The sequence below is a fragment of the Tupaia chinensis genome, unplaced genomic scaffold (genome assembly GCF_000334495.1).
Source record: "Tupaia chinensis unplaced genomic scaffold, TupChi_1.0 Scaffold000231_2, whole genome shotgun sequence".
Taxonomy (NCBI): Eukaryota; Metazoa; Chordata; class Mammalia; order Scandentia; family Tupaiidae; genus Tupaia; species Tupaia belangeri.
This window is the reverse complement of record NW_006159707.1, coordinates 3,230,611-3,254,265: the sequence shown is the minus strand read 5'-3', so window position 1 is coordinate 3,254,265 and position 23,655 is coordinate 3,230,611. Positions and strand designations below refer to the sequence as shown.

General features: G+C 46.7%; 1 protein-coding gene across 1 annotated transcript in view; it reads left to right on the top strand.

Moving 5' to 3' along the window:
* Nucleotides 1–17,006, top strand: part of SCNN1G (sodium channel epithelial 1 subunit gamma) — a 34,882-nt gene extending 17,876 nt beyond the window's left edge. Inside the window, exons 7-13 of the mRNA XM_006148312.1 lie at nucleotides 9,928–10,026; nucleotides 11,873–11,990; nucleotides 12,530–12,608; nucleotides 12,700–12,757; nucleotides 13,232–13,293; nucleotides 15,228–15,303; nucleotides 15,551–17,006. Of these exons, the coding sequence (XP_006148374.1) occupies nucleotides 9,928–10,026; nucleotides 11,873–11,990; nucleotides 12,530–12,608; nucleotides 12,700–12,757; nucleotides 13,232–13,293; nucleotides 15,228–15,303; nucleotides 15,551–15,931 (873 nt within the window). The 3' untranslated portion in view covers nucleotides 15,932–17,006. The remainder of the gene's footprint in view (nucleotides 1–9,927; nucleotides 10,027–11,872; nucleotides 11,991–12,529; nucleotides 12,609–12,699; nucleotides 12,758–13,231; nucleotides 13,294–15,227; nucleotides 15,304–15,550) is intronic.
* The last annotated feature ends 6,649 nt before the right edge of the window (nucleotides 17,007–23,655 follow it).

Below are 23,655 nucleotides of genomic sequence, written 5' to 3'. Positions count from 1 at the left end.
TTCCCGACACTCTCACCAGTGTGATGTATTATTCGACTTTGAATCTTTGCTAATATGTGAAGAAAAAAATAGTATATATCATCATTTTACTTTGCCTTCCTTCTTAGGCATTTTTTCTGCTTGTTTGTGGAGGAGCAAAATCTGTGAACTACCTGCTTCTATGTATACCCAACCTTAATGTCCCGAATTAAACTTCTTAGCCTTCATCCCTCATGAACTTGTCCTCCACAGCAGTAGTTTCCAAACCTGGTTAATCATTTGACTCAGATCTACTGAATCAGATTTCTAGGAGATGAGGCCAAGGTTTTGTTTTGTTTTGTTTTTTTAAGATTTTTCTATAGGGCATGTGTATGTACCAGAGAGTGATAGAGAGAGGGAAAGTGAGACAGTACCTCCCATGGGAGATGGCCACACCAAATTCCCTTCTCCTTCAGCTTCCTCTCGGGATTTTAAGCACACATGCACACAGTCCTGGCATGATTTTCAAGGCAACAGTACTAGTACTCAAACCATGGTCCATCATGTGGGAGTCCAGTGCCTTGACCACTACACCACCTTCTGGCCCCCAAGGATCCATACTTTTTATCAAAGCGGTGATTATTCCAAGAGACAACACATTGGGGAACCTCAGCTTTAGAAACAGGGACATGTAAGAAGGAGAGGAGAAGCAAATTGTGTCTTTTCACATGATGCTAGAGTGACAAATCTATTATTGCCACAGAATTGAGTTATGAAGTGATATGGTAGGGTTGGGTGCAGCCAATGGCATGATGGTTAAGGTGCTGGATCCCATGTAGCCAACTGGAGTCCTCCACTTAGATATGTGTGTGTGCCCAAAATCCTGAGAGAACAGAGGAAAAGGGATTACAACATGACCACACCCCCTGGGGGGTAGTTTCTCACTTTCTCTCTTTCTCCATCAAGTGCACATACCCTACAGCACATATTTATTTATTTATTTTTTAAGAGAGAGATTTTTGCTATAGGGTGCAGATAGACATAGAGATAGAAAGTAAGAAATCACCTCCCGGAAGGATGACCACACTGCTATCCCTTCTCCTCTGTTCTCCTCTCAGTATTTTGGGCATGCATACACACATGCTCGTAACCATCATGCCATCTAGGTAACCATACAGCACATTTTCAAAAAAGAAAAGAGTGATTTGGTGGGCATCTGGGGATTCTTTTCTGAGCACCTCTTCTGTGCCAGACACATGGGATACATCAATGTGAAAGACACTGTCCTTGTCCTAAAAAAGCCTAGAGGCCAGCAGAGAGGATCAATGTAAATAAGAAATTACACAAATGATTAATTATTAGTTGTAATTTCTGTATGTGTAATAAAGGAGGGATACAGGCTGCATGAGAGCACATCATGGGGTTGCCTTCCCTGGAGTTGTTTTTGTGTTTTTTTTGGGTTTTTTGTTTGTTTGTTTGTTTTTAATGCAAGAGTAAGGGGTTCAAGGAATGCTTTCCTAAGGAAGTGTTATTCAAGGTGAGACAGTGGAGATGATGAGCTGATACTACAGAGGAAATCTAGCTTCAGTGTCAGGGGTGACTTTGGACAAGGGAAACCATCGGGATGGCTGCTGGCAAGCTAGACGCTCTTGGCAGGCTTGTCATGCAGAGGCTTTGTTCCAGTGTGGGAGAGAAGTAATGTGTACCAGCGTGGCCTGTGTGAAGGCTGATTGCCCAACCTGCTCAAACCGTGGCTTACAAAGACTCTGAGATACCACTGAAGAAGTTGGGACACTGATTCCTCTGTTCACAAGGAGAATGCAAAACTTCCAAGTGGCAATAGCGAGCGTTTTCATCCAGCGTTTCCCATGCAGTTTTATTTTGCTTTGTTTTGGTTTTTGTTAAGAGATTTTTTTTTTTTTTTGCTACAGGGCATGTGCACTTGCCAGAGAGACTGAGAGAGACAGAAAGTGAGAAATCACCCCCTAGGGGATGACCACACCACAATCCTTTCTCCTCCATTCTCCTCTTGAGATTTTGGACATGCATGCATACACGCCCAGTATGAGTTTTAAACCATCATGTCCGGGACTTGAACGTGGTCAACTACATGGGAATCCAGCAATGTAACCATTATGCCATCTGCTGGTCCCTCCCATGCAGTTTTATCTGCACTCTGCAGAAGGATCTGGATTTGCTGCACATCCTTCCTTTTTTTTTTTTTTTACCCTCTCCTGCCTTCTGCCTCTTGAAGTATCTGCAGACTGGGAGGAGAGTTACTAGAATTTGCGAAAGTATAAGAACTAAGGAATTCCACTTTCTGGTTTTCTGCTCTGACCTCAGAAATACCCACTACATTGTTAAGTACATGTTCTCTTTACTAATGGTGGGTAAACAAAGACGTGGGTGAGTTTTCTGCTACACCTAATTTGAGATGTAGAAAACCAAAGCCACAGAGCAGGGTCAGTCAGCTCTCAGCCTGATTTACGAGCATTTAGAACAACAAGAAGAAAAAAACAGGGATTACTAAGAGGTCAGCAGGGGGTCACTAAGAATAAATCCAAACAAACTCAACTTCCTTCCTTTTTAATTTAATTTAATTTTATTTTGCAATTGGCATGTTAAGCTGTAAGCTGTTAGACTCAGTTGTTCAGACTGTTGGTTCATAAACCTTCCTTTATTTATTGAGGGCCCATGTGTCCAAAGCACTGAATATTCAAAGATGAATACAAAAGAGTTTTTTTCTTCAAAGATCTTACCTTTAAGAGGGGGGACAAAAGTCAACACACTTTTTTACAGATCCCATCTCTGTGGAGACAGCGATCTTGTCTGTCTTGTTCTCAGGTTCAATTCTTAGATGATGGTAGGTTCTTAGTGAATATTGGATGGATGGAGGGAGGGATGGATGGCAGCTCAGATGGAAGAATTATTGAGAATTTTTTCTCTCTTTTTTTAGAATTATAATATTTATTTTATTTTTTATTATTACTTAATTTTCTATAAGGCATGTGTGCCCACCAGAGAGAGAGAGAGAGAGAGAGAGAGAGAGAGATATCAAGCTGCTAGGTCCAACAACTTAACCACCATGCTACCTGCTGCCACTGATGATTTTTTTTTCTCATTGAGATGGACACTAAACTGTATTTTCTTCTAGTTATTTTTAAATTATATTTTATACTTTAGCCCATTCAAATTTTATTTTTTCTGCAGGATGTAGTGATAGAATCTATTTTTTCCTACAGAGAGTTGACAAATGATTCTAACTTCATATATTGAGTAATTATTTTTCTTTTTCATTATCAGTTAGCAGGACAAATTTTATCATACACAACAACCTTTATAATGTATAACAAAATAAAAACAAAACTAAAGAGGGCTGGCTCCATAGCCTAGTTGTTAAAGGAGCCAGATATCATGTGGTTTGAATCTCAGTTCCAGGGGCTTGAAAAACATGCTAGGTATGTGTGTGAGTGTCCAAACTTCCAAAAGGACAGAGAAATGGAGGAAAAGGGATTGCGTCATGGCCACACCCCATTGGAAGATACTTCTTTCCTCTCTGTCTCTCTCTTTCTCTCTGTCTCTCTCTGATGAGGACACATACCTTCTGGGCAGTTCACAGAACACAAGACAAAAAGTGTTAAGCCACTCATAATTCTATGTAGGAGAAAGAACTTCCACTCTATTTTCTAATTATTTGTTTGGTTTTGTTAGCGTGGGGCAATTTTTTTTTTTTTTTTTTTTGCTATAGGGTGTGGGCTGGAGAGAAACAGAAGGAGAGAGAGAGAGAGAGAGCAAGTGAGAAAGTACCTCAGGGACCAGACTACAGTCCCGTCTCCATTCTCCTTTTGGGATTTTGGGCATGCACGCATGCATATCCAGCGCATTTCTTTTTTTTACAGTTATTTAATTTTACTTATTTATTTTTTGTTTTTTTTTCCACTAATTTATTTATTTTTACATTTTCCACATTTACTTTACACATCACAAAATTTTAGCTCATACTCTTGACAGTTAATAAACAACTTTCAAAATTTCAAAATAATGACTTCCAGCATATATTTCAAGCCCTGGGATCTGAGACTATAACCACAGTTAGACATATGGGATCCAGCAGCCTTAACCACCATGCCATCTGGATGGTCCATTTTTGTGGGACATTTTTTTTTTTTTTTATAGAAAATGGAATCCCACTGAGCATACTCTTCTTCATCTTTTAATCCCCACCTCTCCTGCTCAAAATATCTCATCAGTGTCTTTCCACCCATGGCGTTAAACAGTCTTCTACAGCCCCAAGTTTAATGGCAATATACTGTTTTATTGTATGAATATAGAATTTACCACCATATACTAAATTTTCATAGTATATACTTTTAATTCCATGTCGAATGTCTTTCCTTGAAATACAGCACCTGGCACATTTTAGGGCTACTGTTGAATTGTGGCCGTGTCTGTTGAATTGAAAAGAGTCAAGTGGGAGGTAGGACTTGAAAGCAGACTGAGGCCAGCTAAGGGTCACTTGGAAGGCTAGGCAGATTCAAGTTTGGACTTGAATCATCAGGTAGCATGGAGCCTGCTATAAATAGGACCAGATTTACAAAAAAGGCTGAGGAAGGGAAAGGATGGAGACCCAGCAGAGCCCCTGGGAGGCTTCCAATTGTCTAGGCAAGAGAGGATGAGAACCAAATTTTGACAATGAGCAAGAGTGATGAAGAGCTAGCTGGGATGACAGAGAGACCTTTCTTGTGTGAAGCCCAGGTTTCTAGCTTGGACAACTGGATACAGGGGAAGCTATTAGCTAATATAAGAAATACAGCAAATGAGAGGTTCTGGGTGGTTGAGGGGAAGACTCTGAGTTCAGTTTTAGACAACATATCAGTTAGTTTTTGTTGCATGCAAACCAGCCCAAAACTTGCTGACTTCAAATAACAGCCATTTCTTAGCTCACAGCCTACCGGTTCACAATTGGGCTGGGTTTACCTGGGAGTTCTGCTCTCATCCAGTCTCAGTGATCTCAGTCCGTGCTTAAGATTGACATTTGAGGTTGCACAGTGAGTGCTTAATCAGGATCAAGTGTTGTCATTGTTCTGGAAAAAACGGAGGCTCAGAGATGTTAAATAATGTGATCAAAGTCAAATAGCTACTAGGCAGCATGGTGGGAATCTGAATTCAGACTGATTTGGACTCTTTTTTTTTTGGAGAGGTTTTTTTTTTTTTTGGGGAGGTTTTTTTTTTTTTTGGGGAGGTTTTTTTTTTTTTTGGGGAGGTTTTTTTTTTTTTTGGGGAGGTTTTTTTTTTTTTTGGGGGAGTTTTTTTTTTTTTTTCTTTTGCTATAGGGCTTGTGCGCTCGCCAGACAGACAGAGAGAAACAGAGACAGAAAGCGAGAAAGCACACCCCAGGGGGCATGGTCACGCCGCAATCCCTTCTCCTCCATTCTCCTCACAGGATCTTGGGCACGCACGCGCCCGCGCCCGGCATGAGTTCTAAGCCACCGGGTCAGGGACGCAAACCGCGGTCGACTACGTGGGAGTCCAGCGACATAGCCATTACGCTAACTGCTGGTTCCCAGACTGATTTGGACTCTTTTTTTTTTGGAGAGGTTTTTTTTTTTTTTGGGGGAGTTTTTTTTTTTTTTTCTTTTGCTATAGGGCTTGTGCGCTCGCCAGACAGACAGAGAGAAACAGAGACAGAAAGCGAGAAAGCACACCCCAGGGGGCATGGTCACGCCGCAATCCCTTCTCCTCCATTCTCCTCACAGGATCTTGGGCACGCACGCGCCCGCGCCCGGCATGAGTTCTAAGCCACCGGGTCAGGGACGCAAACCGCGGTCGACTACGTGGGAGTCCAGCGACATAGCCATTACGCTAACTGCTGGTTCCCAGACTGATTTGGACTCTTTTTTTTTTGGAGAGGTTTTTTTTTTTTTTGGGGGAGTTTTTTTTTTTTTTTCTTTTGCTATAGGGCTTGTGCGCTCGCCAGACAGACAGAGAGAAACAGAGACAGAAAGCGAGAAAGCACACCCCAGGGGGCATGGTCACGCCGCAATCCCTTCTCCTCCATTCTCCTCACAGGATCTTGGGCACGCACGCGCCCGCGCCCGGCATGAGTTCTAAGCCACCGGGTCAGGGACGCAAACCGCGGTCGACTACGTGGGAGTCCAGCGACATAGCCATTACGCTAACTGCTGGTTCCCAGACTGATTTGGACTCTTCATGGCTCGAATTTCTGACCTCTTAGCCATCCTTTCTAGGATCTCTGCTTCTTTAGGGATGACTGACCATTGACCATAACCTGGTTCCCCCACAGGAAGACCTTTAGGAGTGCTCAGAATTCAGCCCTGTGTGCTGACCAGGGGAGATAGTCAGAATGGGACCATAGGAGAGACCACGAAGGCCGTCTAGAGACCAAAGCAACCAACAACTGCTCAATACCAAAGGCCTTCTTAGGCCTGCACAGGTTCAATGAGGGGACCATCTCCCTGCTCCATTCTTAATCCAGTCACTGCTGTTCTCTCCCTGCTAGAAGTACAGGTCCATTTTTGAGGCACAAGGGCAGGACTTGATAAGGAGTTCCACCTACCCCCAGAGCCAGACCTGGGCTTTGGCAGCCCAGGGTGCTAATTAGCACTGTTCATTAGTGTGGATAGACCCCCTCAATCATGCCCTATGGCTGGGACAGGGAGTCCTCTTTGCTATGGGAAGAGTCTCCCACTCAAAGAAAGTCTTACCCAGAAGATTACACATGGCAACAGGGAGATGCAGGACTGCTCAGGTTGAGCCTGAGAGATCACCAACCTGCTTGCTGCCCACTCCTCTGCAATGGGCCCTAAAATAGGATACAGAAAGAACACAGTTTGGAAAATCTCAGCTATGGCAAGGCAGTCTGCTTGAGAAGGTGACTTCGGAAGTTACTGCCTGGGATGATGTTAGAAAACAGTAGTCTGATAGGCCATCCTGCCTGGGAATAGCCCAGATGAGCTGACCACCTCAGAGCTGGGGGTGACAAGGTAGGCTGGAGCCCTCATTGTTGTGGGAAGGCAGGTGCTGACTCTCCAACCTGGAAGCTGCAGGGGCTTGACAAAGGCTGCCCCAACACCTCCCCGTACCTCCCTGCTCCTCAGGTTCACCTGGGCTGTCCCCTAAGCACAGTTGATACCTGTTAAGAGGAGAGCTAAGGGCCAGCCGTGGTGGTACCTCCGTATGAGAAGGCCCAGGGTCATGTCCTGAGGTTTCCCGGTAGACACCTGGCAGACACCCGGCACACATGCATGCTCAGGACCCTGGCTGGTTGAGGCTGCGGGAGAGGGACTACAGTGCGAGGGCTGTGGGGTTGCCTTTCTCTCGCTCTCTCCGTTTCCTTTTTGCATGGAAGAAGCAAGTAAACTTTAAAAAAAGAGGAAAAAGAAGGAGAGCTAATGATTTCTGTGGAAATTCTCCAGTATTTTCAGAGGGAAGCATGTAGACCTGGTTTGATAAATATGGGTCCTGTGTCCTTCCGCACTCTCGCACATATGCATGTAGACACACATCCACTTACACATACCCACGTGTGCCCATGCATGCACACACACACTCACATGCACACATACACATACGTGCATGCACACACTCATGTAACTTGTGCACATTCACATACATACATACATACATACTTTAATTTTAGTGCCGGGAGGGATCAGGACAGAAGCCAAAACGTCTCCTCACCTTCCACAGGCCAACAGTTCTGCAAAGCTGGCAGTGGGGCTGGGAAGGGGGCAGAGCACTCTGTTCAAGTTCGTCAGGTTGAGGCTTTGAGAAACTGAAGATCTCTTTTCCACTCAGAAAAGCCCATGTGCCCCACCCTCAGATTCTTTAGAAAGTAACTTGAGCCACCCAAGAACTGAGTTCGATAAGCATCATTGCAGAGTGAAGGGCCATTGAGTACTCAGAAAGCAAAGCAATCAAAATAATTTCTCAGTTTCCTGGAAGCGGCTCATGGCTGGTTGGGGGGCCCCCCAGCCACTTTTGCTGCCTGCAGGTGGCTGGCCTGAGTGGGCAGGCCCTCTCCATTGGAGGCCAAGGTATCGCATCTATCTGCCCTGGGCAGGTAGAGCCCATAACTGGCATGCTGGGCTCTGGGGACACCTCAGGAGGACCTAGATCTCAGGCGAACATCTGCCCAGGGAGCGTGCTGCTTGCAGAAGCGTAAAGGAGAGCATGGAATTGGGGGTGTCCCCAGGGGGCCACTGCTCCAAGTCTTTGTACCTCAATCCTGCCCTGGGATGCACTGGAGTCTCTATGTGCATTTGCTGCCCAGCTATTAGGTCCACTTATTCGGAGCTGGCAGGGAAACTGGCTCTTTATTGGTAGAAGGCTGCTCCCAGGACAAGGAGAGCCTGTGAGGACAGGCCTGTTTGTCTCTGTATCTGAGAGAGAATGAGTACCCTGGGGAGAAGAAAGGCCAGACCGCTAGTTTCCCTTTTGTTTTCTTCTGTTGTTTAAACATTTTTAAATGAGCACTGTCATTTGCCCTTGAGGCACCTGCAGTTAATTGAGGGAGACTAATAGGTCAACAGCTGAATGACAATATGGACAAGAGATTAAGCACCACTTGAGGTATCCACAGTTCCTACCTGGCTCAAACCTCTTGGCTCCTTTTCCCCCACAATTTTCATTCTTTCTTCAAAGAAAAAATAATTTTCTTCTCACAAACCTGCCATCCTTTTTTCCTTTTCTTCTGCCCTCTCCCAGAAAAAAAAAAGTTGTGTGTACATACATGTGCATGTACACACATACACATACACACACACACACACACACACACCTTGAAACCTCACTATCAGTTGGTAGCAACTTATGCTCAATTATTGTTTCCCCTTAGAAGACGTTACCTCTCCACTCCTGTGTGTGTGTGTGTGTGTGTGTGTGTGTGTGTGTGTGTAGGCCTGAACACACACACCTATTTGCTTGTCGGGATTATTTATTAGCAGTGACAAATATTAAGCTAAAGTCAAACATAGTAAACCATAATAAAACCTAATTGAACATGTCCTATGATAACCCAGAGTTCTCTGTTGGACATTCTATGACTCTTTCTAAGAAAGTCAACTTCTGGGGTCAAAAGACCAGTAGGAGATGGGCCCCTCATGGGACCCGGAGTCCCAGCAGCCCACAGTGCCTCCTCTCCGCGCATTCACCTGTTAATTACTAGCACCTAGAAAAGCAAATCCAGACTTCTCAGCAGGGCATGATTTGTCCCCAAATCTTCTCTTCAGCAGTGTCTCTCTTTTGCCTCATTCTAGTCACACTGGCTGCTTCTGCCTAAGCCTCTTCCTCCATGTCTTTGGGGTTTGGTTGTTTGTTTGTTTGTTTCCCTAGTTTGCTAAAGAGGTACATGCACTTGCCAGAGAGACAGAGCGAGGGAAAGTGAGAAATCACTCCCCTTTCCTAGAGATGGCCATGCCACAATCCCTTTCCATTCCTCTCTCAGGACTTTGGGCACGCACTCATGCCTGGCATGTTCCTCCAGCCCATGGGTCCGGGACTCAAACCATGAAGTTGGCCATGTGGGATCCAGCCGCCTTACCCACCATGCCACTGGCTGGCCCTTCCTTCCTTTCTTGACAAAATCAATTCCTCCTTGCCATCCTGTGTGGGGCTGACAGATCCCTTTCTCAGAAGCACTTTCCCAAACCACACTGTGGTTAGTCCCCTACCTACTCCTCTCAGGCCCTCCAGTCTCCTTACCCAGTTTCACTGATCACTATCCAATATCATCTTGTGGATGTATTTACTCTGTTGGTCATGGGACATGCGACCCGTGAGAGCAGGGAACTTGTCTACCTTGATCACTGTTGATTCCAGCATCTACAATGGCACCAGACACCTTGCAGCGTTCAATAACTCTTTGTTACATGAATAACTACATAAATGGCTGCTCAGCTCCCAAGGGCTACTCATGAAGTCCTCGACTGTGTGCTACTGTGATTACAGACGGAGTCCTTCAAGCTGGGTAAACCATACAGTCAGTGCACGGAGGACGGCAGTGATGTGCCAGTCAAGAACATCTATAATGCCGCCTATTCCCTGCAGGTATGGGTTGGTGGGGATACCCAGGTGCCTAGCCTGGGTCATGGCTTAGACCTAAGAGACAGAGTTCTCTTAGGCTGGGGTGTGGCTGGGATCAGGAACTTGGGTGAGGATCACTGGGGTTCATCCAAAGACCTCAAGAACAAATAATGCTGGTTGGTTCCAGTCCTCTTCAGTCTGTCTGTAACCAGAGCTTAATTGATTCACCCAGGTTTGGGTGGAACCCAGCTGGGACAGGCCTGCTGCTTCCTAAATGGGCCTTAGTAAGTGAGGGACTGGAGGGAAGCAGTCCAGGAGAGACACCAGCTGAGGAGTCAAGAGCTTGGCTTCCAGACCTGCTGTGCCACTCATTTACTGGTGACCTTGGACAAGTTGTAGCCAAACTCAACAATCACAAGGGGAGGCTGGATTGAATCGGGCCCCTCCCGGGCTACACACCTGGTTTTTTGTTCGTTTGTTTTTTTCTTTTTTAGCCTACCTTGGCGTTTAACAGTCAGAGGGGCCAGATGCAAAGCAGTAGTGCAATAGTAGTGCAATGCTCTGCAAGGCTGACCCACAGGGGAAGGTCCCAGGACTGCATCTGGAGACCTCCCTGAGTACACGGGACATCTGTGTGCACTTGAGGTTTGGGCATAAATTGTAGCATGAGGACCCCTGGTGGGTGCACTCTCACTCTTTCTCACTCATAGAATAAGTAAATAAGCTCTAAAGATGAATAAATAAAAGCCAGGGAATTTCACAAGAAAATCCAGATTTCCCGATTCTCTTGAAATACAAGACTCTCTGGCAACATGGAACCCGTATGTATGCAGAACAAGCCGTGGGCGGGGCTGCTCCCTTACATGAGGCAGGTGATCTTTGGTCCCCACAGCGCCCACCACCCTCTAGCATATAACTTACATCGCTGCCCCTGCCCCCACCAGGCATTGGAGTCTTCAACCCTTAACTGTGGTGAACGTTATGCGTTGGCTCACATTCTGGGACTCTGCAGGTTACCTCCCGCCAGCATACTCAGAGAGTCAGTGAGAACTATCCTGGCAGAATAAAAGGACCAGGCACCTTCAGCCACTCAGTCTTCCAGCTTACATCAAAGACTAGCTGAGAAGAGGTGGAGACATGGCGTAAAAGCAATTACCACGCAGAGATTATTTGCTTAGAAGAAATAGAATCCCAATCAAATAGACTTGAAGATTTTTTTATAAATCAGCCCATCAGAAAGATACTCTGGGTATTTATGAGAGGTTACCATGTACAAACGCTTTACATATATCCGTTCATTTCGCATTCACAACCACCTCGTGAAGTAGGGACAGTTATACTTATTTCAAAGATGAAGAGAGCAATATATTAGAAAGGTTAAGTAACTTGCCGAAGATGACACAGCAGGTAAGTGGCAAAGCTGGGATTTGAACCCATGTAGTTAGATCTCAGAGCCTCTGCTATTAGCTTTCATGCCGTAGGCTTTGTGGATATTGTGGTAGCTTACGATAGCCGAAGAACCAGTGTGGAAGGCATGGACCTAAGAGTTGAAATATTAGGGACCGTACTTGTCTGTTTCTTGGCAACTGCTCCAATTTCCCCACGTATCCCTGCATTGGTACCCACACAATGGAAAATAACCACCCCAGCCTAACTCAACCCGGTCTCCAGGGCTCAGTCTAAATTCTCAGGAAGTTTTCTAGCTTGGTGCCTGTGGAGTCAGGGAACCACCATGCCTGATGACCACTCAGCATGAGGGGCAGGCAAGGCTGTGGGAGGCTGACCCTCTGGGCAGAAGGATGTGTAGGGAGGGAGCTCTCTGGCACCCACCCCACAGAGACTGAGGGAATCTCTGGGTCTCCGCTTTCAGATCTGCCTTCACTCGTGCTTCCAGGCGAAGATGGTGGAGGTGTGTGGGTGCGCTCAGTTCAGCCAGCCTCTGCCTCCGGCAGCTAACTACTGCAACTACCAGCAGCACCCCAACTGGAGTGAGTGAGACCCATCCCCCACCCCACCCCAGCCTGTGCGATGGCGCTCCTGGGCCCCGGGTGCCTTTTGCCAAGGGAGGTATTGGCAGATAGGTGTTAACTAGAGTTTCACTTCTGTTGTCAAGCCTGGCTTGAGTTATACTTCCCAATAAAGGACCAAATGCTGCATCCCAACCTGTGCTAAGAGCTTGACCATCTCAATCAACTCCAGGAGGTAGGAACTATTGATAGAACCCTTTAACAGAAAAAGTAACTGAGGTTCAAGAAGGTTAAGCACCTTGCCAAAGTCACACAGCCAGGGAGTAACAGAGCTGGTCTCAAACCAAGAGCTGCCTTGCCCCCAGCTTGTGTCCTTAATTGCTGTAGTAGTCTCTTTCCCAGTGTCACAAAGCAGCACTTGTTTCCAGAGAACCAGTGTTCCTAGAAAGTGGGTGGAAAAGTAGTTACCATGAGACGATAGGGCACCATTGCGACCCTGGGACCCCCGGAAAGGGCCCTGTGGCCCCAGAACTCACATTGCCCTCTACCTTGCCCTTCAGTGTATTGCTACTACCAGCTGCACCGAGCCTTTGTCCAGGAAGAGCTGGGCTGCCAGTCTGTGTGCCGGGAAGCCTGCAGGTGAGAAGACCTGGGTGGATGGGGCGAGCAGGCAGGGCAGGGTTGGGCTGGGCTGGGCTGCCCACACTCACCCTGCCCCTTCTCCCCTTAGCTTTAAGGAGTGGACGCTGACCACCAGCCTGGCACAATGGCCATCTGTGGTTTCGGAGGTAAGTTCTTCTACCACTTTTTTCCCTGGAGCCCCTAACCTGAGCCTTGCTGATGTCCTACAGTTGGGGTGATCAGGGTAATCAAGAAGACGTGGCCTTGGCCCCCAGATACATAGAATCTAATGATAAATATAGACTCTGACCAAGCAATTGCTCACCATTAAACCAAATATGGCCAACTGGTGAGCCCTGTGCCAAACGTAGCCACATTATCTCCAGCTTTTCCTGAAAGAGCAAAACTTTCTAGCATCAGTGACCTTCTGTTCTTGCATAGCATCAGTCAGCTGAGTAATGGCTGTCCCACTGGAATGAGCACAAACCTTCCCTCTGCCCTGGAGGGTGGGTTGGAGGGGGGCAAGGTTAGGGAGCTGTCTTGCTGAGGCCAGGGAGGGGGAGGCTGAAGATGGAGGAAATATGGGCAGGCCCTGGCCTCTCCGGACGTCCCCAGGCCCACTCTTTCTTTCTTCATCACAGAAATGGCTGCTGCCTGTTCTCACTTGGGATAAAGGCCAGCAAATAAGCAAAAAGCTCAACAAGTAAGTTCACCTCCATCTGCTTTCGCCGCCTCTGCCCGCCATGCCCCAACCCCCTCACATGCATCCTCATTGCCAAAGCCTCTCGTTTCATCTAAACATCTATTTATTTGACAAATACGTACTGAGTTTGTATCATGAGCCCAGGCCCTGTTCTAGGCCTGGGGCTCTCACACTTTTTTTTGACCGTGAGCTCCAGTATGAAATACTTTTTACAGTGTGGGCCACTGAGAATGTAGCTAAAATAAAAGGTTCGTGAGAGCACTTTCTCACGGTGTACAATGCACTAGGACTGACGTTCACATGGTACACACCGGAAGGCCACTCCAGTCATCGCATCCATTCCGACTGGTCACAGCATCTGTTCTGATTGATTAGTATTCATACTCTGCCAGTTTGTAAATATTTTTAATATCCCTTTAGATGCAATCTGATATTTTGCGTTCTATTTAATTTTTTTAGAAGTTTCTTGCTTCCATGAGAAAGGGTGACAGAAAGGAAGGGGGGGGGCATCTCCATAGGGCCTTCATGCCGTGATCCGTCCCCAGTGTCAATTGGCCCAGATCAAGGGCACATGCACATATGTTTAGGGAGGTCCCTGGACGTGAACTGAGGACCTTACCCGTATGAGTCCAGTTGTGTTATTGCTGTGCCACCCCCCAGCCCTCCGTTTAATTTTATAAAAGATACTGGTCACGGCCCAATAAATTTACTTCATGGCTTATTGAAGTAGTCTGACCCTCTTGCAAAAACACACATCTGAACCTCACAGTTTCTGATCCCACTTGAATTTTCCACATGGAAATTTGCTTCTAAGGGAACTTTTAGTAAAAATTAGCCAGGACAGAATTCAGGGCCTTCTACCCATGAGACAAAGGTGGAGAGGGTAAACTCTCATTTGTGACCCATGCCATGTGAGCTCACATTTCTCTGGACTATCACCATCTCCACAGCACCCAGTACTGGGCCTGCCCCTGTGGGAGCCAGTCTGACTTCCAACATTTATTGGGCATCTCCTAGGTGCCAGGTACTGTAAAAGGTGTTGGGGTGACCCAGATAATCAAGCAGACATGGTCTTGGCCACAAGTACATGGAATCTAATGATAAATATGGACTCTGACCAAACAGTTGCTTACCATTAAACCAAATATGACCAACTGGTGAGCCCTGTGCCAAATCTAGCCCTGTTATTTCCAGCTTTTCCTGAAAGAGCAAAACTTTCTAACATCAGTGACCCTCCATTCTTACATAGCATCAGTCAGCTGAGTAATAGTCGTCCCTTTGGAATTAGCACAAACTCTCCAGTCTATCATAGTCCTGTCAGCAGACAGTTCTGTGCAGCAGTTGAGAGCATGAACTTGAGAGAAGGCAGATCTGTTGGGTTTTGGTACTGGCTCCGCCAATTATTAGCTGCATAATCTTGGGCAAGTTATAAGGTCTCGGTTTTCACATCTGCAAAATGGGGATGTTTAAAACATATCTACCTACCTCATAGGGTTGCTGTGAGAGTCAATGAGTTAATGCACATAAAGTTCTTAAAACAGTGCCTGGCAATACTGCATAGCCCAATCAGTGCTAGCTGCTCTTCTGGTTAGAATCATTATTGCCTACCTTGCTTATTTACATTATATGCCTGTCTCCTGTGTGTATTTAAAAATAGCAATTGAACAATTACACAGGTCAAAGTTTAATGAAGAATAGGGGTGCTTTGGGAGCACGGCTGGGTCTGGAAGGTGGGAGGCATTCTCAGGGAGTGAATGGCCCAAGAACTCAACCCAGGCTGGAGATATGCTCTGAGGTATAGAAGGAGCCTGATGGACCAGGATCTAATACCCTGGGGTGCTCAGGCCCTAGAACATGTTGAGGACTTGGGCTGGTGAGAGATGGCCATGCAAAGGCCTTGACTCACCTGGGTCTTGCCTTTGGAATTTCTGCAGGACAGACTTGGCCAAACTCTTGATATTCTACAAAGACCTGAACCAGAGATCCATCATGGAGAGCCCAGCCAACAGTGTGAGTGGCTTCCTTCTGGGACCTGTCCGGGGTCTATGAAAGTCCCCATCTGCCTGGCTGTGGTGAACAGAGTCAAGTTGTGGGGACCCAGCCAGGTCTGGGGTAGAGTGGACACAGTAAGAGGGGGTAGGAAGCCTGCTCACTTCTTCCTCCAAACCTGATCAGGACCAGGGCTTGTTGGGGCTCCCTTGGGAGCCACCTAGGGTGGGGCATCCCTCTTGATAGTGTGACTTGGCCTCCCTTGCAGATCGAGATGCTTTTGTCCAACTTTGGTGGTCAGCTGGGCCTGTGGATGAGCTGCTCTGTCGTCTGCGTCATTGAGATCATTGAGGTCTTCTTCATTGACATCTTCTCTATCATTGCCCGTCGACAGTGGCAGAAAGCCAAGGAGTGGTGGGCACGGAAGAAGGCACCCCCCTGTCCCGAGGCTCCCCCAAGTTCTCTGGGCCAGGACAATCCAACTCTTGATATGGACGATGACCCACCCACTTTCACCTCTGCTTTGAGCCTGCCTCAAGCCCCAGGGGCTCAGGTGCCTGGAACTCCGCCCCCCAGATACAACACCTTACGCTTGGAAAGGGCCTTCTCCAACCAGCTCACAGATACCCAGGTGCCTGATGAAGCCTGAGGCAGAGATGGGAAGAAAGATCTAGCCAGGACTACCAGCCATGGGCTGAGGACTTAAACCCTGTCTCTCAGACACAGAGGGGCCCTTCTACCTCTGCTCTAGGCTTTTCAGAGACACTGGCTGAAAGTCTGCTTTGAACAAGACAAGGCCTATGCACGTGCAGAGCTGGCACCCATCGGGCGCTGCCCAGCAACACTCACAGCTGTCCAGGACGAAGTATATCCTGCAGCCTTCCCAGTGCATCTGCTAGAGATGGACTGAGGACACAGTATGGCCTGGGTGAGGCCAGACAGAGCTCTTCGCTGTGCCTTGAGAAAGACTCCTCCAGAAACCCAGCCGAGGTGTCACCCACTCCTCCAGCTGGACTGGGGCCCAAGGATGTGACCTTAGGTATCAAGACCTGACCACTACTGCTGGATGCCAAAGATAGGAAGAAGCAGCTGGAGCCGGAGCTGTTTGTGAATAAACTGCTTCTGTCATTGACATTGAGGCAAGGCCTCCTCTGTGCCTTAGGCAGGAGGCTGGCCCAACGCCCTTAGAGTATGGGGGGAGGGCTATGGCATGGGGTGGGGTGTGGCCATGTTCTGAGCAGCTAAGGCAGAGAAGCTAAAGGCATTGCTGGATGTTCCTATCCAATGGTAGAGCAAGGCGTAAAGGACACTGTCCCAATGCTCTCCACTGCTCTTCCTACTGACCAGCGTAGGCACCACTCGGAGACAGCCCCTTCACCACTAGTGGCCTGTCCACCAGCAAGCCGACCACTGCAGACAGCTGGCTTCACACCATCTTCAGATCTTCCGACTGATAATAGGGAACACAATTAATAAGCACATCATTGATGTTCAATGTCAGCACAAGATGAGGGGGTTGGGAACCGTTCTGAGCACTTTAATTAGCACAGGGGATAGGAAACAACGGCCTGCAGGCCAAATCCTAGTTTTGTTTGTGTGCTAAAAAAATATTTTTTCACTTTTAAATAGCTAAAAATAAAATACCAAAAGAAGAATATTGTGTGACTTAAGAAAATTATAGGAGTTTCAAACTGCATTGTCCATAAATAAAGTTTTATTGGCTTAGCCACACCCGCTCGTTTACAGATGTTCTCCCTGTGCACAATGGCGTAGTGAAGTAGTTACAACACAGACCTGCTAAATCAGCAACCCTAGACTATTTCCTCTGGCCCTTTCCAGGCAAAATTTGCTAACCCCTGGATTAGCACATTGAATAGATTCGATTATTCCATTTGGTGGATGAAGAAACCAAGGTATAGAAAGGTTACATTATCTGCCCATGATGGCTGATCTAGGAAGTTGTAGGGCTTGGGCTTGAACCCAGATAGTCTGACTCTAGAGCCTGAGCACTTCACTGCTCTGTCATTTTATATCTAACACGTGTTGTGTTACTTTAACAGTGAGACTGACATCATTTATGGTGGGAAGAGGGGGAGACTCAACCCCCTAGCCATAGGGCATAAGGAAGTCCTTCATCTCTGGGTGGGAAAAGCCTACATGTCAGGACAAATCCCTGTACTGCACAGAGATGGCTGCTAGTGGAGGTGAGAGTTTTGGTGAAAGAGAGGGGCTTGGGGGTGCCCTGCCTGGTCTAGGGACACCCATTTCAACCCTAGCCAGGCCTGTGGTTGAAATAGCTATCTTTGCCCCATGTGGTGTTTCCACTGGCCCTCAAAGGGCCAGGCTGCCGGCCAGAGGGAGGACATCATTGTGATCTGGGACTGGATGACACTCCCCTAGGGAGCGGGCCCAGAAGTTGGGCTGGTACAGGCAAGCATCGTGTTACACAGAGTGCAGGCCTAGCTCCTGCGCATGCTGGCCTTGGGTGGCTGCAGCCGGTGCCAACAGGGAACTTGCCGTGGATACCTGCCTGGCGCTGCCCAGAGAGGAGCTTCCTCCTCCTCCCCATGGCAGGAGGGTGCCCTCAGATTCGTGGAACTGAGCAGGCTCAGCATGATGTTACAAGCAGGAACACTTCCAGGCAGGCTAGACCAAGGTGAAGCCATGATCATCTGGAGCCCACCTGTGGTCCAACCACCTCTATTCCTGCCTGGCTCCTATAATGCCCAGCACTGCCCTCTCTCCATCTCTACTCACTCTTCCTGGCCAAACACAAATGTCACCACCTCTGTGAAGTCTTCTCTGACCTCTTTCCTTCCCCAAGGAGTTAGAGATTTCACCACTATAGAGTTTTCAACCCTTGATATAATTTTGTATCTATTTGTTTGTCTCTCATTAGACTATGGGCTTTGTGAAGGCTGGAATTGTCTTTTTAAATAATTATTTTATTTAATATTATTTATTTACTTATTTATTTTAATTTGACCAGAGAGGCACAGAGTGAGAGAGAGAGCGAAAGCGAGAAAGCAAATCATCAGGTCTTAGACTGGAACCACAGTTGGCCATGTGGGCAGCGCCCTTACCCACCAGGCCACCTGCCAGTCCCGACATGGATTGTTTTAACTCTTTTTCCCCAGATTGGGACAGGACTGAGTTAAGTGTTGGCATTTAAGAAAAGTTTGTGGGGACCAGCAGTTAGCATAATGGCTATGTCGCTGAACTCCCATGTAGTTCGAGTCCTGGACCTGGTGACTTAAACTCATGCCAGGCATGTGTGCGTGTGTGCCCAAGATCCTGAGAGGAGAATGGAGGAGAAGGGATTGTGACGTGGCCATCTCCCCTGGGGAGTGATTTCTCACTTTCTGTCCCTCTGTCTCTCTGTCTCTCTCTGCCTTTCTGGCAAATACATGCACCTTATAGCAAAAACCTCTCCAAAAAAAGAAAAAAAAAGAAAAGAAAAGTTTGTGGAGCTAATAAAAACATAATGACAGATAATATTTATTGAGCACTTATTATTTGCCAAGATTCTTAGAAGCATTTTACACACTCATTTCATTTAATTGTCCCAGCTCAGGAACTCTCGCAAATGAAGAAACTAAGGCTCTGTGGGCCAGTAGATGGCCTAGTGGTTTCATCGCTGGACTCCCACATGGCCTATTACAGTTCAAGTCCCAGACGTGGTGGCTTGAAAAACACACCAAGTGTAAGTGTGTGTGTGTGCCCAAGATCCCAGGAGGAGAATGGAAGAAAAGGGATTGGGGCATGGTTATCTCCCCTGAGGAAGATTTCTCACTTTCTCTTACATTGACTCTGTCTCTCTGGTGAGTGCATACACCCTATGGCAAAAACCTCTAAAAAAAAAAAAAAAACACAGACACTGAGGCTCTAAGAGTAATCCTCATGGCTGTACCTCTAGTAACAGGTAAACCCAGGTTAGCAGCCAAAGCTTATGCTTAAGTCCTATGCAAACTGCCTTTCAAAGGCTTTTTTCCCCAGAGGTCAAGTTTGTCTGGCCCTGTGGAAATTTTCTCCGGTTCTCTCCAGTCCTCTCTGGCTTCAAGTCCAGTCTGCTTAGCCGAAGGGCCTTCTTGTCCCAAGACAGCATTAAGGACGAGGTAAAACAACTTCATTTCAAGACTCCTTTGACAAGCAACTACCATGGCCATGAGTTGTTGACTCCAAGGAACAATGACTCCATTCTCAGGGTATGTGAATATTTGTTCTTCATGTACCCCTGATCTTCTCAAATGCTCCCAGATCTTTCCCTTTTTCCTCTTCTGACTTCCCCTTCCAGGTCCCTGAGTCTCATATCTGAGTATCTCCCTTACTATCTCCCTGATGAGTCAGTGGCACCTCAACTCAACACATGCCCTGTGAACCTGCACCCTATGGGCAGATACCAGATAAAGACTCCAACCCCCCTTGAAAACTCAGTAGACAGGTCTGGCCAGACAGAGACATGTAGGAACCATCATGATAGAGCAACTCAAAGGGGCACATCAGGTCACCATGCAGGAAAAGCAGGTCAAAGAGGAGAGGGTGGAAGATGGAGATCTCAGGACCCCGATGTTTAAAAAAGAGCTGGAACATGAGAAAGAGACTGGACAAAAGAAAAAGCAGCACAAAGCTCCTCATGAATCCTCCTGTCTTCCCTCTCTCCATCCCAATCCCTACTCCAGGCCATGCTGGGAAGATTTCTTCAAGGTCAGATTAGACCACAGTACTGTCTACTTAGATGCCTTTGGAGGCTCCCCATCACTTTAGCCGCATCTCTCAAATTGTAGGACTCACCCTACGGCGATAATTTGCAGTGGCACGCAGACCTAACTGCTATGCTAAAAGCTTCCCTCCCTCTTTCTCCACCCATGCTCTGCTCATTCATTCATCCTTCAAGACCAGGTACAAATGTCACCATCTCTGTAAAGTCTTTCTCTACACTTTCTCTTGCCCCAGCAAGCTGAAACATGAAGTATCACTGACTGGCAGAATAAGAACACTGTCTCTTTTTTCAATGTGCAAAGACAAAGTCCCAGTTGGTGCTCACAGATCTTTGACACTAACACTGTTCATCTCACTTTCCTAGCAGAGAAAGCTGCTTTAAACTTGGAACTCTCTAGCTATCTAACGCAAATGGAACAGCACCATTTGTTTCCACCGCGTTTGTTGTTTTCTCAGTTACCTTTTGCTTATTATAAGCCATACTGTTGTCTCCTTGAGTCACTTGTTCAAGAAATACTTATTCATGGGATCAGCAATTGGCATAATGGCTATGTCGCTGGACTCTCATGTAGTCAACCACTGTTCAAGTCCCGGACCTAGTGGCTTAAACTTACGCTGGGCACGTGTGCCCAAGATCCTGAGAGGAGAACAGAGGAGAAAGGATTGTGGCGTGGCCATCCACCCTGGGGGGTGATTTCTAGCTTTCTGTCTCTCTGTCTCTCTCTGTCTTTCTGGTAAGTGCACGCACCCTATAGTAAAAACCTCTCAAAAAAAAAAAAAAAAAGAGAGAGAGAAATACTTATTCATTCAACAAATGTTTATTAAGCACTGTGTTGGCTTTTTATGGCTGCTCCAGGAAATGACCACAAACTTATTGGCTTAGAACAACAGAAATGTATTCTCTTACAATTCTAGAGGTTGTACTTTGGAATGAGTTTTAGGAGATAAAATCAAGGCATCTATAGGGCAGTGCTCCCTCTCAAGGCTGTAGAAGAAAATCTTTTTCAGCTCCTAGAACTGCACTCCTTGGCTCTAGGGCGCTTCCTCTACCAGCTAGTAGAGTAGCATCTTGCTTCAGTTACCACATTGACTTTATCTATGCTGCCAATTTTCTCTCTGTCTCCTTTAAAAAAAAAATTATCTCTTCCATGAGCAAAAGAGACACAGAAAAAAAGACACAGAGAGATACAGAGAGACAGCATCCAATAGGGTCTTGACACTGAGATCTCCCAAATTCAGCCAGCCCTGGATAACAGACACATGTGCACATTTAGGGAGGTCTCCATACTTGAGCCAGGGACTTTCCATGGGAATTAGCCTCGTAGAGCATCATGTTTTCCCGCTGCACCATACACCACCAGTCTCCACCCGCCCCCCCTTTTTTCTTTAAAGAATTATTTTATTTAACAGTATTTATTAATTCATTTGCTTATTTCAACTTGACCAGAGAGGGACAGAGAGAGAGAGAGAGAGAGAAAGTAAGCCACCAGGCCCAGGACTCGAACCACGGTCGGCCATGTGGGAATCCAGCACCTCTAACCACCATGCCACCTGCTTATCCTCTGCCCCTCTTTTTATGAGCAATGGAGAGAGTGCATCCAGGAAAGAGAAAGATATTTTCAACAGGGTCTTGCCATCTGGCCAAGATACAATCCTCTTGCCCCAGCATCCCAGCTAGCTAGGATCACAGGTTCATGCCTTTGCACCCAGCCTGTTTAAGTTGACCCAGGAGTCAAACCAGGCCTGTGGGTGCAATAGCCATCCCTGCCCCATATGGAATTTCCACTGGCCCTCAAAGAGCCTTAGACACTATGCACCACCACCCTGCAGCTTGCACCACCATGGCTGGGCCTCTCTGCCTCCCTTGTATAAGGACACAGGTGATTACATTTAAGGCTACCCAAAAAACCTGATTATTCTCCCCATCCGAAAATCTTTAACTTGTTCACATATGCAAAATGTCTTTTTGTGCCACAAAGGATAACATTCACAGGATCTGGAGACTAGGATGTGGATATATTGGGGATGGGGTTATGCAGCCTCCCATCTGTGCTTACATGTGTCAAGTGCTCCTGTAGGCATTGGGGATGCACCAAGCAGACAAAACTCACTGCCCACGTGAAGCTCACATGCTACAGGGGAGAGACAATCACAAAATCATTGATACAAGAAAGGGGACAGTTACATAGCACCTGGTGACAGTGCTACAGAAAAAAGAATGCAGAATAGTCAGGGTCATTAGGAGGGTGGGGGGGCTGGCAGTGGGAGCTGGTCACTGTATTCTTTGCCCAAGGGGACCCTGAGAAGGAGCTATCTGAGCAGCTTCCAGGAATCACTCATGCGGATACCCTGGGACAAGCATGTTCTGGGCAGAAGGAAATGCCAGTGGTGATGAACAAGTTTCCTTTTCAGATAAGTTTATTTTGGGGTCAGACAGTGATGCAGTGAAAAATACTAAACTCTGTGAGACTGACCCACATGGGAAGGTTCCGAGTTCAAATCGAAAGACCTCCCTGAGGATTTCAGGCCTACACAGACCTATGACCATTGCTGAGGGTAGATTGCAGTATCAAGAACCTGCTGGGGTGCTGTCTGTCTCTCTTTCTCGTACTCTGCCTTTCTTGCTCATGGAAAAAAATAAATTAAAATCTTAAAAGTAAATAAACAAAATGCCTTCATTCCAATGGAATATTATCCAGCCACTAAAAAGAGTGAAGTACTGACATACAGATGAAACTCAAAACCATTACCCTAACTGAAAGACATAAAGAACCCCATAGAGGTAACCAGCACATAGCGTAATGGCTATGTCGCTGGACTCCCACGTAGTTGACTGCGGTTCGCATCCCGGATCTGGTGGCTTAAAGCTCACGCCGGGCACGTGTGCGCGCGTGCCCAAGATCCCGAGAGGAAAATGGAGGAGAAGGGATTGCCATGTGATCATCTCCCCTGGGGGGTGATTTCTCACTTTCTGTCTCTATGTCTCTCTCTGTCTGTCTGGCGAGCGCACGTGCCCTATAGTGAAAATTTCTCCAAAAAAAAAAAAAAAGAGAACCCCATAGAGGAGAGGACCTCAGAAAGTTTGCAACAGGGACCAGCAGATGGCATGATGGTTAAGACCCTGGACTCCTACGTGGTCAACTGTGGTTTTAGTCTGAGACTCGGTGACTTGGAACTTAGACCACGCACGTATGTGTGCGTGCCTAATATCCCAGGAGGAGAATGGAAGAGAAGGGACTGTGGCGTGACTATCTCCCTGGGGAGTGATTTCTCACACTCCCTGTCTTTCTCTGTGACTCTCTGATGAGCACACCAGACAAATATCTGAAAAAAAAAAAGTTTGTGGCAAAATGAAATTAAAGTACACGTTTATTCTGGCACAAAAAATTTTGAAATCCATGCATAGTTTTTTTATAATATGCAAATCTGTGAACTTTTTGAGGACCTTTCCATTTATATGAAATATTCAGGATAGGTAAATGCACAGAGATTTTTTTTTTTAAATGCACAGATTTTTAAAAGCAGATTTGGGGGGAAGAGAAATGAGGAGCCATTGCTTAATGGGCACAGACTCTCTTTTGGGGACAATGAAAATGCTTTGAAACTACATAGATGTTGCATGGCATTGTGAATGAACCAAATGCCCCTGAACTA